This window comes from Stegodyphus dumicola, chromosome 2 (assembly GCF_044657685.1).
Source record: "Stegodyphus dumicola isolate Sdum_Otavi_A_Nest chromosome 2, ASM4465768v1".
Classification (NCBI taxonomy): domain Eukaryota; kingdom Metazoa; phylum Arthropoda; class Arachnida; order Araneae; family Eresidae; genus Stegodyphus; species Stegodyphus dumicola.
Window position 1 is genome coordinate 202,795,962 of NC_140769.1, and position 19,347 is coordinate 202,815,308.

At 35.9% G+C, this 19,347-nt stretch overlaps 1 protein-coding gene across 4 annotated transcripts in view; it reads right to left on the reverse strand.

The window, feature by feature from the left end:
• Window positions 1-19,347, reverse strand: part of LOC118197229 (uncharacterized) — a 193,136-nt gene that overhangs the window by 48,419 nt on the left and 125,370 nt on the right. For all 4 annotated transcript variants that reach the window (XR_015039711.1, XM_085811641.1, XM_085811640.1 and 1 more), the window contains exons 17-21: window positions 16,234-16,506; window positions 14,166-14,393; window positions 7,112-7,261; window positions 3,051-3,356; window positions 2,562-2,584 (exon numbers count right to left, since the gene is read on the reverse strand). Coding sequence is in view for 3 of the 4 variants with exons in the window: in XM_085811641.1 (XP_085667767.1) it covers window positions 2,562-2,584; window positions 3,051-3,356; window positions 7,112-7,261; window positions 14,166-14,393; window positions 16,234-16,506 (980 nt within the window). In the remaining variant the exon portion in view is untranslated. The remainder of the gene's footprint in view (window positions 1-2,561; window positions 2,585-3,050; window positions 3,357-7,111; window positions 7,262-14,165; window positions 14,394-16,233; window positions 16,507-19,347) is intronic.

Sequence of the window (19,347 nt, forward strand, 5' to 3'; positions counted from 1 at the left end):
TTAATAAATGTTGTCTAGATGTTTTCAAAGTTGTGTTTTTATTCTATGTCTTTGCTATAAAAGTAATAATTTAACCATACTTCAGTATTTTATATTCATAGTAAATATATTTATTTACAATCGCCTGAGATCTTCAAAAACGACGTTTTCAACAAAAAATTAATATAAGTTACGAATTTTGTATTTAGATAGATAATTTTAGTAGAATTATAATTAAAAACTGTTGCATTTCCCCATGCAATGCAGCACGAAACAAATATTAAGGGAAAGCTATGCGGTAAAAGTAAAAATACTGCATTTACACGTGCATTTAACATTTAATAAATGAGTATCTCTTTAATTTGTATTGAAATTGAAGAAATGTAATTGAATATACTGTGTTAGCTGTAACCGTAATTACATCATTTTACTGCTTTCCAGAAACCTTGAAAAGCAGAAAATGCTAGAACTATCTCGCGCGGCCATTTGAAAGTTGTAAAAAGCCAGAGAGAGAACATCTCAGCTTAGCTTACGAGAGACAAAATTACCATCATCTTTGAAAATTCTGCCAATCGCGAATTAGCACTAGCTTTTCCCTCAAAAACGATTTTGAGTTCAGTACTTTTCAACAAAAGAAAGATTCTTCCCTCAAAATCGTCACCAGAGGCTTACCTGAAGCCTCGGATGTTGAAGAAATCCCTAAAGAACTTAGCAACGATGGATTTTCGGTCACAAAGTTACTCAGTTTGTCCGGAAAATTACTGGGACTGCTACGAATCTACCTTTTTTTTTTTTTTTTTTTCTTTGTGTGTGTGTCTCTGACTCCAAATGATGCAGGTAGATCCAAATGATCTGTAAGAAGAAAAGAATTCTGAATCTAAATGTTACCATCCGCCGATTCAGAATTGAATCCGCTGCCAAAGATTTGGCGACGGACAGTTATTTTGAAACAATGCGCCGAAATTTCTTAAGTGTGGGCTTGACCATTTAACCTACTCTTGTAATTCATCGAAAGATGAAAAACCTACCTGTGTAAGGTGCAAAAAACCACATATTTCTTTTTATAGGGGTTGCGAATTTTATCCAAAAATTCGCAATCGTTCAACTGATGATAAGACCTCTTCCCGGCAACCGAAAGAAAATAAGACGATCGTCGAAAATAAGACGATCGACCTGTTCCTGATGTTTCTGAAGCTCAGGGGACTAAATACTGTAATTGTAAGAATTTGGACTTTGATAAATTTGCTGATGTGAAGTTTAAAACCTTTATGGACAATTTTGCTGGTTTCTTTGGCAAAATTTTACATTTTGCTAAGATATTTAGACTGGAGCTCTCAGGAAGATAAACTTCAGCAAGCCCTGCAGTTTATAGAATTATTTGAAAAGCTGAACATTTAATGTTATTCTATTTTCAGCTTCAATGAAAGTTGACTCTGTAAAACTTCTCCCTTGCTCACCAGATGGCAGCATGCCTTAGAAGAATGATGTACAATCAAGGCGCTTCACTGTAAAACTTCTCCCTTGCTCACCAGATGGCAGCATGCCTTAGAAGAATGATGTACGATCAAGGCGCTTCACTGTTTCTCGGCCTGTTTTGTTTTTAGCCACTTTTCTTTTCCTCGTATGACTGAACTTATTTTTCTGTCTGACTTCTTCATATTTTTGACTTTGTATCTTTAGATTATGTATTTCTTATACTTGCAGGTTGAACTGAGTCGGAACAAAACTAGTTAATTGCACTAGCTACTCACGGCATAATAAAGTCATGTCAATGTCATCTCAGTTCCCAGTTGTTTAGTTAGCTGCTGTTGTTATTGTTGCGAATTTAGTGTGAGATCGGATTAGCTTTCTCTTTGCATTGCGTTGTTTTTAACGTTTTTAGTAGTTTAAATTATAACTACTGATTATATTGCGTGATATTGTACGATATCTCTGAAGAAAAGTCCAGCGTTCTATTATATTTCTTTTGATAAGAATAAATTTTAGCAACCTTTTATCGGACTTGTGCATTCAATCTATTGCGAAACTGTACGCAAGCACCAATATATTATTTTCAACGACATCGCATCTTTTTAAAAATTTGAATATTTTTATGAATAACGACATTTTATAAGATGGCAGACGACTGTAAAAACCGCGCCGACAACTGAGCCAAAAAAAATCACCAAAAACCCGTGTACTCGTCAGCCAAAAGTAGCACCAACACCAGTTTAGAAGACATGGCTTCAAATCATGTAGCATTTGCATACTGTAATTTCGAAATTTTATAATTAATGAAACTTAATTTTATACTACTTTGAGGTCGACGATAAACGCACGACCCAAAAAGTATTTAGTAAAATTTAAATTTATAAGACCTTTTCCTTATGTGAAAGTGTTTTATACCACATAAATCTGACAGTTGTCAAAAATATAGAATATTTTACTTCATTTTAGATTGTTCAATAATGTATGCATTGTTAAGGAAATTAAAACAAGTATTCAAATGTCATCTTAAAACTTTGAATATTACAAACATTTTGCAAACAAGCAAAACTATTCAATAGCTGCATTTCACAGTCATAAGAAAACTGTATGCTCACCGTATATCCAGCTGTAACAACATCTGAAAAAAGAAAAAGAAAATTTAAGATATTTAGATATTGAATATTTTTGGCAATATAAGAATTCTCTCTCATTTTTTTTTTTTTTTCGCTTTTTTTAAAACCTTGAGGTATGAATACGAAGCAATCGAATAAACAGCTGAAAGTTTAGTGTTAATATTATAATAATATATAAATTTATATATATTATTATAATATTAACACTGTTGAATTGAAGTTTATGATTCATGTGCGAAGAACATGGTATTTAATAAATAAAAATAATAGACGAAATGCTAAAAAATTCCCCTTTGGACGTAATATAAAATCTGAAAATCTTCAGATATTTTTTTATTTACTTTTTACACTTTTTGTGTAAAAAATTGATTGAATTTAAATGTAAATGTTCTACATTTAATATCTTACTTTATCTTACACTTTTTGTGCAGATTGAATTTACATTTAAATATTCTACACTTAATATCTTACTTTCTCTTGTTGAGACAATGACTTCTTTGCCAGATTCCTCTGCTATGATAGACTCTGCATGTGGTGCCACAGCTACTCTATACGTAGTACCCGGTTTCAGGTCTTCTATGACAGCAGAAGTGTCTTTTACAACTCTCTGATAAATTTCGATTTCTCTTTTCCGACGCTGAGTGGATGAAGTAGATTCCCACGTGACCATGAAGGACCTTTCCTTCCAGTTCGTGTCGGATACCATTGTCCATCCGATTTTCAGAGACGTCATCGTCACATCTTGTACCAAAATATCACCTATATCTCCTAAATCGACTAATAATGAAATAAGAAATAAGCTCCAAGTTATAAAACAATAGATAGAATTAAGTGGATTTTCTGATTACCATGAACAGAACTTAGCAAAATCAAACGAAGAAAATTCTATTTGAAGACATTGCTTACTTTTTCATATATGAAATTTCATTAGGGAAATGTTAATATACTTACTGAACAACAACATCAGAAGTTTTGCACTGACTCAATTTTCAGGACTTCAGATATAATATTTCTCGTTTAAGTTTTAACAATTAACCAGTCCTTGATTAAGATGTCAAAAAGCCCTAGGAAGAGCTTACATTCAAAAGGTCCTCAAACCAATATATATATATATATATATATATATATATATATATAGATATAGATATAGATATAGATCAGGAAATTATTAACGAATAGAATTTTTTTTATTATCCTGGGAAATAAGAGGAAACTACACTCCTGGAAATTAAAATTGCAACAACATGAAGGAAAGCAAATAAAAAAAAATATTGCAGGTTAACAGCATGGCATGAAGAAAAAATGATTAAACTTGTAGGCATTTTGGAGGTTTACAGGGGTGCGAAATTAGTAGAAACAGCTGCCACCCTTGACATCTAAAATGGCCCTTACCTAATGAGGCATGGAGTTAAACTGGGCTTGGATGCCAGAAATAGGCAACTCATTCCATGCTCCTTCAAATCTATGCCACACTTCATCAACCGCGTTAGTTGGAAAGGGGAGGCGGGCCAGTCTCTTAGCAACCCATGACCAGATATTTTCAATGGGTGACAGATCTGGAGACCGTACAGGCCAGGGCAGCAATCGAATACCCTGTGTATCGAGGAAGGTCAGAACACGACGTGTAACATGTGGTCTTGCATCTTGTTGGGACATGGCGTTCAGGGGCCTCGAACATAAGGCACAACCACTGGTCGCAAGATGTCAGATATTTACCCATCTGGGATCAAATTACGTTCGATCCGAACTAGAGATGTGCGTGTCGTGTACCCAGTTGCTGCCCAAACCACCACTCCAGGTGCAGAGCCCCTATGCCAATATCGAATCCAAGCAGGCGATGTGCGGTCTCTTTGAACACTCCACGACCCTCATAATACTGCACATAGAACCGCGACTCATTTGAAAAGGCGACATTGTGCCACTCCTGTACCCAGCTTTGTCGTTCGGCGCACCAGAGTCGCCGTCTCTCTCTATGCTGCACTGTCAAAGGAAGCCGAAGTAATGATTACCCTGTTGATAGTCCACGCTGCTGCAAACGTCGATGCACCTTACGAGCGGATAGTGAGCGTGCTGCAAACATGACCATTTCCTGACTAATGGTCCGTGATGTGGTCGTACGGTTTCGCAGGGCTGATTTGACAATATGTCTTACCTCTCTGGCGTAAGAGGGAGGGCGTTGAGAATTGACTTATTCAAATTGACAAAGGCGTTCAACTCTATGGGAGGGCGTTGACATCCTTCATGCCGTTCAGTATGACCCTCATCAATCCTTTGGTTCCATATTCGCATGACAGTGGTTAAATGTCGACCAGTACGACCGGCGATATCGCGGAACGATAATCTACACTTTCGATAGGCAACGATCCTGCCTCTATCGAATTTCGAAACTTGCTGGTAAGCATTTCTTCTTCTTATTCGAGGCATAAGACGATAGAAAACTCCAACCTTACAAAGCAGTTTCCGAATGAGAAATCCACTACACAACGTTCCTTAATGTAGAGCTTCAGATTCCGTTTCTCATTCCTGCGTCGTCTAAATGCTCTGAAATACTATTCACTTGCATATCCCAATTTCTTCTTACTTTCATGTGATTTTGACATTCGTGAGATCATTCCCTCCTGGTGTTGCATTTTGAATGGCCAGCAGTGTATTAACGAGTAGAGATATAGTGCATTATAGTCAGCACAGAATATGAATGAAAACAGCTATGGAAAATAATCTAATTATAACTTTTGAATGTAAAACTCTTGTTTTAATTAAATCGTTTTTCTTTCCTGTTGGTTTGATTCACTGTCACCATTTTAGGGCAAAATTGTAACATAATTTTAGGATAGAGTTTTAGTCCACATGTGTTGGAATAGATGAAGTAAGCATGACATCTCAAAAATGAAGCTAAGGAGGTGTCAACAACGTGACCTTACAACTTATCATGGCCGCCATACGTATTGTTCGCCATACATATTGCATTCGTTATACATACTGGCCAAGAACATATTGTTCACTAAAATTACACTGAGAGCCAATATCAGTATCCGGAGGCTCAGACAAGTATCTTTAGGAACATAATTTACGTAAAATACCGTTGAAACTTTCACCGGTGGTTTACTTTTTACCATGTCATATAGTTACTATTTACATATCTTCATATACGAAGATTTTATTGTATTTGAAACAGTTATTGCAGTCCTTGTGGTTTTTATATGTACTAAGTAGAAAATTATTTACGTTAAGTATCAAAATTAGAACGGGAGACTTATAAACATTCAATGATGAAACATGTAGACAACACCGATTAGAATGTAAACAAAATCAACTAAAGCTCGCCTATGACAGCGGCCATGATTAATCGTGATGTCATACCATGACGTTTCATGCTTCATTTTCATCGCATGGGGCATACGGAGGAGGCTTACTTCATTTTTCAAAACTCCTTGTTTTAGGCTACTGACTGCTTCTAATTTAAATGAAAGCCACCGTTGTCACTCATAACAAAAGCGACTATTAGGAATTAATCATCGCCATTCGCACTTATTGTTGAAAATGTTAAGCGGAGGATTGTCTGGCGAAATGTTCAGGAATTCTGACCATTATGGATATGCAGTCCGTTGATTTGTTACTTAATCTAAAAATTCAATTCAAGCCAGATACTATCCTTTGCCTAATCGTATGTCAGTATTCTTTTTTGAAGTTAATTATCCGAAAGGAGAATAATTTGCGCCGAGGAATCCTTGAGAACTTAGCCATGTTCTTGCCCGGAATAGAACTGAAAGGCTTTGAATTAACAAATCAGTAACTTCATCGTTATATTAAAATGTCTTATTCTTTAAGTGCGTTCAGTTGAATTCTACCAACAGAGTAATTTTAATGTTTTGCTGCAATGCACTATATTTTAAATAAACAATTTAGTATTTTTATAGCTTCATTTTTAGGTATTTTGAAACTATACATATCATAACAGCCTTGCGTAATTAAATATTTAACTCTAAGCTAGTACTCAGATTTAGAATTATTACTTTGACGGTGAATACAGTGTCCGTGAGAAAAATTTGCACACATTTTTAACAGATAGTATTAGTTCTGAAGTTGAATTACATTTATTATATGTAGTATATATATACTATATGTGCTTTGGTTAACACATGTTAATACTCTCATGACTGTAATATGTGACGTGTGATGTATGATATTGAATCAAGTTGGTTTTAAGGGACCTTGAAAGACATCGAGCAGCGCTAGAAATCGGTTTTGTTGGAGGTTCTTTGTCAAGAAATTACAGCGGCATGTACGGGCACTGTGTCCAATGTTATTCAAGCAACTGGGCTGGCCGTTGTTTTGTATGTCTGTCAGCTAGTAGCCACCACTCTGGCATTTTGAACATTTTAAGTAACTATATAGGTATAGCTGCAGTCTGAATTAAGCAGTTAATTTAAGTATGCTTTTAAAAATGATGAATAAATGAGTGTAGCAGTTGGGTGCTTGAAAGGTATAACAGTAAATGAAAAGTAAAAATAAGAAATGTTATAGTATCTTACTTTTTGCAACGCTTTTGCAAGCGAAAGGCCTGGGTTCGTCACAGCAAGTACATTTGAGATCATCCAGTTCTCCATCTTCGGCCAGCTCGTAGGAACAACACATTACATCTGTAGTTTCGACTCCTGCACATTGCTCAACATCCCCTTTCACTGAAATAACACATCTAACGTTAATACCAGCTAATGCAGATAGTACTAATAATCGGTAAATGGTAGAAATAGCCTAGTTCCATTCTTTTTAGAAACTGACAAGTTTAGTTGTGAAAAAATGAGCAATTTGAAGTTTCTGTATTCCGAAATTAATTCCAATAAATATAATTATTATTGAAATTCAGAGAACAGTCTTACCAACTCATCGATGCCACTGTAATTTTCAAACATTTCTAGAATCAAGTTTAATCAATAGAAAAATCCAAGTACTACTGTACAAAGCTGTAATATTACACAACTTATATTTCACAGCAATGTCAAACAAAAAACGAATCGAATTTTATTAGCAATTTCAGAAGAAAAGTTAAAATATTTGGCTGAATAAAATTCTGTGATACTTAGAGAAAAAGATATGAATATGAACTTTACAGGATATAAAGACAATGTATTATACAATCAATACAAAAGGTCAGCAGAAGGAGATTTCCTGGAATACTATAAGAATAGGTATGTGGAATTTCCAATTCAATTTTACAACTGTACTAATATCCATACCCCGGCCTTATATATTTGTATGCCCAGCCTATACTATAACACTGAAATAGTAGTCTCACCATCATGTGCTTTCCCACCTAGTTGCAGTCCTTTTAATATTCCTAATTTTATATAGTCAAGTCCGGAGGACTATTGATTCTTTGAAGAGCTTTGGTTTTTAACATTTTTTAAAATTCTTTATTGCATTTATAGGATTATTTGAAATTTATTATTTATGAATTTCAATTTTTGATCTTTGTGAAAAATTAGTTCTAAATTCCTTATTTTATGTCTTTAGTTATATCATCACTCTAATCATTATTGATTTTGCGGAAAAAAGAAATTAATTCCGTTTGATAAGTCAGCTTTATTCTATAACATTAACAATAATTAAATTACTTTCTTTTTATTTTAACCTATTTTATTTTATTTTAATATGTACATAGTATCTTTGTACTTTAAGATTTTTGATTTCTCCAATTAAAAACTACCATTAGAAATTTTACATGTTATTTCAATTGTTTAATCCTAGTTGTCTGGATTAAAATTTTATACGTTTAATTTACAGTTGTTTTTGCACTTCCTTTCCTGAGGTAATCATGAATAAAAAATTCATAAATAATATATATTTATATATTTTAACTAATATATGAAGAAATTCTTTGATTAAAATAATTCTTAGATGGTTTATCCGTAGCCCATGGTTTCAATTTAAGAAATATATGAAATACGTTTTCAGTCTGTTGTACCTTTTATAAATTTCAGTCTTTCTTTCTTTCTTTCCACCGACAGCGAGGCAGCCGGTCCACTGGGTAGTTAGCATATCGGCCAGATAGCCCCGCTGACGGAAATAACTTGAACAAAAGACACACTTATAAATACATATTGTGCTCAAGACGACTGCTGGGGGCAGTGCAAACAAATGCTGGACGAAGACGATAGTGCATGATGGAAGAAGGGTGCATTGCGGGCATGAAGAACAATTCCAGCTACATATTTACAGAGTAATGGATAGGTGGTTACAAATACTAAAAGTAATAAGAAGTAAAATACTAGAAAGTAAAACAATGCATAAAATAAATAAAAAGGGCAAAACAGTGGAAACAATACATAAAATAAGGCAAAATACATAGTTCAAGGTTCATAATTCAAGGTTTACATTTCAAGAAGATAAATATATACAGGGAATAAGAAAAGCCGAATAAGCTAACTTAAGATAAAATTAGTTCGCTACAGGTACAGAGCATACAGGGGCTGTGCTGGTAACGAGGATGGTGGCTGAGAATTACTCCAGCCTGTCTGAGATTATGCGTGCAATGTTTATGCAATCGCATATGCGTTTCAATGTATTGCGATTTTGTGAAGTAGCTTCGGCCCATGCATGGATGTGGTTTGCTACTCGTTGCCTAAGATGATATTTAGCGGTCTCTCTGCAAGCGAACAGATAGTGGTCCGGATCTCCTACCATCCCGCATGAGCAATGCTCGTTTTCGCGTCGTCTGAAGCGATGCAGGTAAGTCATGAAGGGACCATGTCCTGTTAGATACTGAGTGAAGTGAGACGAGCCAGATTTTAGAAGCCGGCAGACTTTTGGAAAAAATCTGTAAACTCTTCTGCCGGTGGTTTCTGTCTCCCACAGATGTTGCCAACGTTTGAGTAATTCTCTCTCGAGCTCAGCTTTTAAGAACGAACCCGGGAGAGGCACGTCAAGTGTGCGAACGTGGGGGTCAGTTGCTGCTCTTTTGGCTATTGCATCTGCAATTTCATTACCCAGTATTCCAGTGTGTGCAGGTACCCACTGGAGTTCAGGCCTATAGTATTTAGGTGTTCTTAGTAAGAGATTTTGTATGGCCCTGACGAGTGGATTTTTAATACATTTGCCTTGGATTGCCTGGAGGCTAGAGGCTGAGTCTGAATATATACTGGAATAGTTATTTTCCAGTGCGTAGACAAGTGCAGCTTTTAATGCAATCAGTTCAGCCTGAAAAACTGAGTTGTGGTGCTTAAGCTTTCTTTCCCAGGTCTTTAAGATCTGGTTCCCAAGTAGAACACAGTATCCGCTACCGGTGCCACATTCTCCTTTGGAACCATCGGTGTAGATTGCAGTGGCGTTGAACCACGTTGGTGACCTGCAGTTAATCGAGATATTGAATTCGGCCGGGTGGCAAGGTGGCTCGGGAATGCTTTGCTCATAGTCAGTATAAACATAAGTCCTATCCCATAAACTTATTGTTTCTTTGAGTCGGAGCACTCGCACTATTGCACTCTCGCGCTGAGCTAAGAGATGCACAGGCGGTAGTCCTGAAATCACGTTAAGAGCATTAGTGGGCGAGGTTTTATATCCTCGGGTAATGCTCAGGAGGAATGGTCTTTGTGCTGAGCGTAGCAGATTCTCCATTTTAGTAGTGATCGTTATGCCCCACATGGAGGCTCCATATAGTGCAATACGTTCAGTAACTACAGAGTACCACGTCTTAAGCATCCTCGAAGAAACTCCCCATGTTGGTGCTGCTGTTCTGAGCATGGAATGAAATATCCTGTGAAGTCGTGCCTTGACCTCCTTTAAATGTGGCATCCAAGTCAATGTGTCGTCAATTATAACTCCAAGGTACCTCAAGTTTCTGACTATTTTAATATTTTTCCTTGCCCCGTGCATCAACCATGAACCCCGTGCATCAACCATGAAGGTTGATGCACGGGGTTCTTCGATGGCGCTTACCTGGACAGATAAGCATACCTTGGGTTTTTGAGTTGGCAATAGTTAACTTATGGTCATTGGCCCATTTGGCCATCTTGTCCATTGCTTGTTGTGCCCTAGTCTCATATGCGTTGCAGCTGTGCCCTTTGGTTACCAGCAAAAAGTCATCGGCATAAGCCAGTATTTCTGTGTGAGGATCTGTGTTAAAGAGAGTCAGCGCTGTGTCCGCTACAAGATTCCAGAGCAGTGGACCCAGACAGGATCCTTGAGGACAGCCTCTATTGATGGAACGTGAGTGCACTCCTGCTTCCGTAGTGGCTTGTAAGCGGCGATCACTTAGGTAGCTGTAAATAAGGTCAAAGAGAATCTTAGGGCTACCCATGTCCTGTAACCTCTTCAGTACATCGGGCCACCACAACGAGTCGAAAGCGCCCTGTATATCCACAGAGATAATCAGACTATGTTGGTTATTTATTCTGTTATTTGCTATTAATTTTCGTAGGTGCTGCAGCGCGTGATCCACCGATCTGCCAGGAATGAAGCCGTATTGTTTGTCATTTATGCTTTGTCCAGACAGGATATAGTGTTTAAGTCTTTGAAGGACGACTCTTTCTAGTACTTTACCCAAGGCAGGAAAAAGGCAAATAGGCCGGTAAGACGTTGGTACATTAGGGTCTTTTTTCGCTTTGAGGAAGAGCACCACCTCACCAAGTTTCGTGCCGGCTGGGAAATATTTGTTGCGCCAACACGCAGTGATGTAGGCACGCAGTAACTCTGGATGCATATAGTTAATGGCTTGCAGAATGCCATTATCTATCCCATCAGGACCTGGTGCTTTATTGGTGTTTAACGCTTTAACAATGTCGCTTATTTCTTTGGCATTAGGCAGTGGTTCAAAATCTGTTTTCTTGGTATTGTAATATTGCTCAACGCTGGCTCTGATATTTCTTTGTGCGGGATTATCTGTGTCTGCGTTATCAGGTCTAAAGATATTGTCCAGAATGTGCGCAACTACTTCTGTGCTAGTTGCTGCTCCGTGGCTTATTGTGGCAGTAAGATTAGTAGGTGTAAACATCTTGTCATGTGCAATACGGAAGACAGTTCCGAACTTATTCGCAGTTTTGGTACAGTACTCTTTCCAGGATGAAAACTTCGCTTTTGCAATCTGTCTTTTGTAAGCAGCTCTGTGCTTTCGAAAAATTAGCGAGTGTGTCTCTCTTTCTAAGGGATCCTTGCATGCTTGCATTTTGCGCCTTAGGGCACGGACTTTGCTGCGTTCAGCAGTCAGCGTGGTGCTCCACCAAGGAGTGCATTTCGGGGCTGTGTAATGTTTCCTTTTCAAGACTTTTTCGCACACTGAGAGCAGTGTTTGCATAAGATCTTCATGCATGGCGTCGATGTCTTTACTACTGTTGCAATTGTTACATTGTGCCACGAGACTTTCAATATGGGTTGAAAGTGCATCTTTAAATTTGTTCAGGTTTATATACTTCGTTTTCCATCTGTTCTTTGTTATAAATTGGTGCTCCGAATCTATTCTGAACTCAATGTAGCGATGGTCACTGAACGAGGGAGTTTCGCTAACCTTCCAATTGTGAATATTATTAAGAATACCAGTGGTGGCTAAAGTGATATCAGGCCACCCCTGAGCCCTGGTAGTCCAGTATGTAGGAGGGCTGTCGGTGGGGTTGACGACTGCAAGGTTATGAGAAGTGATGAAGTCAAGGACAGGGCAAGCACGCCTGCTTTCCTCTGGCGCACCCCATAGAGGGCTAGCAGCGTTAAAGTCCCCAGCGATTATCTTATTCCTAGTCGGAATCATCATGACTTGTTCCAGCTCCTGGAGTGACAATGTCGTGCGAAGGAGGAAAATACACGCTGGTGATGGCAATCTGACCATAAGGCCCTTCCAGTTGTACAGTAACTGTGTAATCTCCTTTATGCATTAGCAGGGGCGTGAGTGGACCATTGTAGGCGATGGCTGCTTGATTGCCTACTGAATGGTGAGTTTTGAAGTTGCTGAATCCTGTGATCCTGTTGTTAATGGAATGAAACTCTTGTAGTGCGGCTAGATCTACATTGTTTTCTAGAATAACCTGGGCTGCATGGACAGTTGCGGCTTGGCTGCGTTGCAAGTTGCTTTGAAGAACTGCAAAACCATGTACTGTTCTTGGATATGCAATAACCTGCTGTTCATCTACCACTGCGTCGTTGATTTCATTCTGAACAGTTCTGCCTTGTAGGCTTGACATTGTCTTGCACTAGACGGGTGTGTGGTGTCGAAGCTAGTGCCTTTGGATTTATTGTGAGTTGCGCAATTGACGCAGTGTGGAGTCTTTGCTTTGCAGTTATCCTGGCTATGAGCTTGTCCACAGTTTACACAGGCCAACGCTGCTTTACAAGAATGACTCAAGTGTCCCAGCCGCTGACAATTAAAACACCTTGCAACTTGAAAGTATTTTCTGAAAGCACAAGAGCTGAATCCAAGTCGCTCCTCATATTACTAAAGGCGTATTAAAAAAATACATATTATGTACAAACTCCTTTAAAAAACTATAAAACATTATATGGTTTAAATCATTTTCTTTTGATGAAAGGAAAGAACAAAAACGCTAGTTTCGCAGGCTGTAATAAAAACTGAATTAGGTTTGATCATTCTTTTTATTTTTAGCCCAAAGGGTGTTAGCCCAGAAGGGTTATTAATTTCGTTTTAGCATTTTGAGTTGGTTCACTATGAATTTCGGTTCACCTTTAAAATTGTTGCCACCAAATACTATCGCCCTGTGTTATATTTAAAGAAATTAAATAACGAAGAATCTGGATAAATTCATATATGTTTCTCGCACTGTGATAAAACAACGGTACCTAGAGCCATCAAATATTGAATAACATAATCTTTCACCGAAAATGAGCATCTGGAAGTTATAATTTGGAATTTGTTTTATTATAGATTTCATATTTTGGTTTTGATTAACAAATTCAACGACTTCAAAGTGAGCAATGGCAACACTACCGGGGGGGGGGGATTATCTCCAGCGCGCGAACTGTTTATCGGCAATTCTAAAAGATATGCTCATTTTAATTGTATTTTGTGATATTACTATTGAACTGAATTTTATGATTTAAGTGCAAAGAACATGATATTTAATAAATAAAGGTAACACACAAAAAGTTAAAAAAATGTTCATATGGGCGTAATATAAAATCTGAAAACTTTCAGATTTCTTAGAATTTTTGTGTAATTATTAGTATTATTAATTTTTATGGTTTTAAATGTGTTATTTTTTAATTTGTTATGTATTTGTTTCATATTATATTCCCTTTCATTCATATCATAATGAAAGGGAATTTAAATACATACTTTTGCATTCATGTTTTTCTGACATAAAAGATACCTTTCAGAAATTTCATTCTTAAATCTACGTATCTATCAATCATTGGAAGTATGCGTATACGTTCCCGAAGTATTTAATAACTTGAATAATTATGATTGAATGTGAATGATTTTTTTTTGTCTAATTCGGTTGCGAGTAATATTTTCTGATTCACATTTTTGCGCCTGCGAGGCACATACAGAAATTAATGTACTTTTGCTAAAAATTATCAAGGGACAAAAAAGGATTGTCATAAATAGCATTAATCAAATATGCATTAGCAAGCAAATGTCATTACCGAGATTTTGACTTTCAGCGTTGGATATGTCTACCCAAAATCTTTGATGCACGTGCGATACTAATTGGGCCTTGACGGGAGCAGTTAATTCTTTCTGCGTATTGTAATCCAAGAGCTCTCCATCGTCGTTTTTACAAATCTGAAATGCTTCTTTCCAGGTGGTTTTTTGCTCGGGAGTCCAAACGCATAAAAACCCATCCTGGACACGGTTCTCACCGCAGGAAGGATCTGCAAAATACACAGGAAGGATCACTAGATAATACATTAAAACTTGATTCACAGAAAAATCATCTATTATGATAATATCTTCCAATAAAACAATAGTTCTGTAATCTAGCCGTCAATCATCTTCCTCATAAAAATTTTCCAAAGGTTTAATAGTCGAGCTATTTTCTCTTATGTCAAAGTATAAAGTCTCGGTTTTTTTTTTTCATCAAATATATGAAATTTCTAAAGACTTTAAATGAATTATCACTGTATCTTGCAAAATACCACAGACACTGAGAAAGGCTATAAAGGAACCGTTTATTTAAGTCAGACAAAAGGTAACAGGACTCACCACTCGTGCTTACAGAAGCAAGAATTTATGGCTTAAGCCAAAAGTAAGGAAACGGACTTAATAAATGTAAGTTAGGCTAACGGATGCACAATTAGAGGACTCGCAAGTTGGCTCTGACGTAAAGTCGGAGTGACAAGCCTAATGGCGAGAATAAGGCAACGCCACAGAATACGGATGGTAAGAAAGAAGATGGCGAAACCCGCTCTCATTCTACCCTTTAAAACCTTCCTTTAAATACTATTTTTTTTCTACCTGATTTGAATACGCCCGGGGTAGAAATTTACATTATGGCAGGAAAATGGAAAACGAGAAGGACAGAAAAGCGAAAGAACTTAAAATAAATGCTTAATAAACCTAAACGAAACCTTAAAAAGGAAATTTGTGAAAATCCAGATTCTAGTATAACAGTTTTGAGTCACTGGAAAATCTGAAAGTTTCTTGTTTAAATAATACTAACACCTTCGTTTCGGTGGTCGTAAGAGGTCAAGGAACTTATTATAAGTCATGACAATTTAATTTAGCTTTAATTTTCTAATGAACCTGTGGTCAAAAGAGAAGAAATTAGCAAATTTACTGTGTGGAATTTTCTTAACAATCTCGCTTCAATCTCTAAGCTTTTATAGTATTTCACATGTATAGCTCATAGTTTGATTCTTTCTTTGAATAGATGTGTTCAAAAGTAGCAGCAGAATGGTACCACATAAAATTTTACATAATCAATATTACCACAAAGTTATGCAGCAGATGCTTAGTAAAATGTGTGTAAAATAAATAGAGATGATCAATAGAGTAAATGCCCTGTTTCTTCAACAAAATAGCATAACGGCGCAGAAATTAGTAATTTCAGGGCATGAGATTCTGCTACATCCTGACTTATTTAATCTTTAACTAGATTTTATACTTCTGAACCGCTGTGCTTGAAATAATCAATTATTCAAGTACTAAATAGAAATTAAGAATACTGCGGACTTCATAGAACTGAAAAATTTTAACTTTGTCATGCGCAGAAGTATTTTGAGACCTATGAGAAAAATTTAATTAATCTAGTTGTATTTGGACCAATTTATAAAGTGTAAAATATTTATATAAACCAAAGATGTTAAACCGGTGTAATATCTTGTTATTTAATAAATAACTATATTTCTTGTTGAAGTGGCAACGCCATATTTGTATTATGTAACCATCGCTCAGCAACGTGAGAAATTGTTTTAAGATTAGAATTCTGAAGTTTTTACCAGCTAGTAGTAGTATGAAAGTTTTGCCACTAAAGAATTTCATCAAATTATCTATCTCCGTGAACTAGAAATAAAATTTATGTTCTACTAAGAAGATTTCCTGTTTTGTCAATTACTGCAAAATACATTACACCAGCTTTTCTATGTGGTATTGCCTAAATGGTCAAACAATGACCAAGTTAGATTGCACGAATATATTGAATACATTTCTCAATCTTAAAGTAATGTTATAATAGGAAGCAGTAATATTGAATAATGAAGTAAATTCACTTACAAGCTGTGAAGGTTGCGTTGTAGTTAAAGGGCTTGCCCGTTTCTTTTGCAGGAGTCATAGTAACTGCATATTTTGTTCCAGGCTTCAGGCCAGTTATTTCTGTCTTTTCTACTGTACCTTTAACTTTTAAAGCAGCATTCTTCGTAGAGGTTTCAATCTCTTGCAAAGATATATCCACCTCTTCATTTCCTCTGCCTTTCTGAATGAGTCGTGGACTTGAAATGATAGCTATTCCGTTTGATTCTACTGTCACCAAAATGGCTGTTCTTGGATCTGAAAAGTATTGCTGTTGTAGTAAGAAGGTAATCAAGAAGAAAGTATTGCTTCTAATCAGGACAGAATATGCTTGTAATGAGATGTATGCAAATATGTCATAGAAGATATTTTAATATCTACCCTTTTAATTATCTTATCCTCCATTATTCTGATGCTTTTAAATCAATTAAACAGAAGTGGTTTTATTCTGCTCAAGTCTCCCAAGAATAAAGATGTTGAGAGATATTTGTATGAGAGATTTTGTATATGTGAGTTTTCATAACATTCAACGTAAACATAAACTAAAATCCAGTGCCTGTGATTCCACTCTATAAGAGAAAATTTTGTCACTTTTCTGTGATTCTCTAACTAAACTTTTGTTAAGTTTTCTAAAATTATCTGCCTTTATATTTCCCCTTCCATTTTTCTTTGAAGGAAGGGCGATGTATTTTATTGCATTATTCATTACACTATTTATTCTGTCTTATTATTGTACCTTTTACATCTTATTTTATTATTGTATTCCTAACATTATATTTTATTATTTTATTTTATTCCTTACATTTTTACCATTCTTACAGATTTGTTTTATTTTTCCTTAATTTTTTTTTTAATATTTTTTTCAATCATGTTAAATGTAACTCGGAAAAAAAATGCACTCATTATCAAAAATATCTGATGTGGACACAACATGACTTCCTTGTACGACCTATTAAATTGTACATATGTTTTGCTGCACTTCATTTAAACTTACTTCCTCGAATTTCAATAAAGATCAATTTCTTATTCAATCAATTCAGTTCTCACTTCGTGGCAAGGCAAGAAATACGTAAAAACTCAAAACATCTTCATTAAAAACTGTAAAATACAGAACAAATAAAAACCTAAAATAACCAAATACAGTTAAAACAGTTAAATAAATAATTTTTACAATTAAAAATAGAGTTTCTACGCAAAACAAGCAATTCGGCCAGCGGGCGAGAAACCAGATTTTTCGGTGCACAAATTTGAAGGTTTACTTTTGGTCCCACTCGGCAAAAAGACACTAAAAGTCAGAAGCTGACTTAATTCAATATTCTGCTGTGTTTCAGATGTAAACAAACGGCGGTTCTTTAGGCTTTGCAGCACTTAAACTTTTTAAATTGTTGACAGTTCCATAACTATTACACGCAGATTGATTTAAGGCATAAAAACCTTCACGGGAACATAAGAACAACATAATTCAATCAGTTGTAAAGCAAACAAATGCAGAATTTACCAATATATTAGAATAAAACCTGAACTTACCGGGTAACATAGTGGGGATATGGCGCGTTCGACTACAACCAAGAAGGAAGGAGCCTTAGTAGATGTTATATGTGCCCCATGTACGAAATTTCTAGGTTCTACGGTTACTCGTTTTTGAATTATGCGAGGTGCTACATACGTACGTACATACATACAAATGTCACGAAAACGTTTCTTTTGATTCCATTTTAAATGTATTTCATAATCCGTTTTCAAAGAAAAGAGTCCTTTATTCTGTCACGCAAAAACATCGTTCAAATGGATTGCACGGTCAAAATGGATATTTTCATTGAAATATGATACCCGAAATTTTTCGCAATTACGCTATTTCCTTTACTTCGTACAAAGAAGTAAAAATAATAATTCATTACAGTTGACGTTGAACTGAGTAAGCTACCTAAAAGGTTTACTTTGTATTTGATTACACTTTTGTAATATTCAGATCAGTAGCAGAAGGCAGTACATTTGCTGAATTTTGTTGCTAAAAATTGATACAAATGTGAAGTTCTGAATCTCAACTTCTTACTCAGAACACGTCACATGTATCCACCATTTTCTGAATGAAGCCTTGGAAGCATAAACAAGAATTCCGAGTGTTTTGAGATACCACACATTACATCTATCATTCAAAAGTTTTGAGTTAGTAAAGTTACACTACACCCCTTAATTTTTCGAAACAGCTCACTTTCTATAGACAATAAGTTGCTTATTTACGAGACTGTTTTGCGAATAAGTTGCTTATTTACAAAATTGTTTTGCGTCCCATTCTATGCTATGCCTGCCCGGTCTGGGCGTATTCTTGTAAAACTTCTAGAAAAAACCTACAACAGGTGCAAAACCTCATCTTGAGGCAAATTACAAATGCACTTGGTATTTACGTAACCGGAAAATACATGAACTTAATATAGTTAAGGCATTATTACTACCGGCTGGCCCGGAAATTTTACGATAATCTCAGTAGCATAAACAACCCAGTTATTCGGCTGTATAATTATGATGTAAATAATGTAATTAATAATAAGAGGCCAATGGTCATTCTCAGTAATAATATTGATTAAATCTTTTCTCTGTATGTGAATATATGCACTCTTGTTGTATTGTATCTATGCATTTTTTCTCAAAGCACCGTGGGTTTCCTACTTGCTATTTTGTCTTATGTTATGTCTAGATGCTAAGTGTCATTACAGGTTCGTCACCAGCTCTTCCCGTATTAGTTTTTCCAGTTTGCTCTTTTTTCTTATCTATGAACATCTGATATTCGGTACACCCTAGTTTTTTCTTTTAATATCAATACCTAACTTTCCTTAATACAGGAACTAATTTTAAAATTAATTATATAAAAAAAATTAATTACATGTAAATGTGTACACTCATGTTATGTCTATGTGTAAGTTGTATCTTGACATTATTCGCAACTACTTATTGTTCTACATCAGGTAGGGTTCTCGTTTAACCCAGGCACCCTGGTAATACACCATTTCTTCCGTATCGTATTTTGAGATAATTTACATCTAAATTCATTTGTTAGCTCCTAACATTTTAAAAATAATTTCCGCTATCTCGAGTATTTTT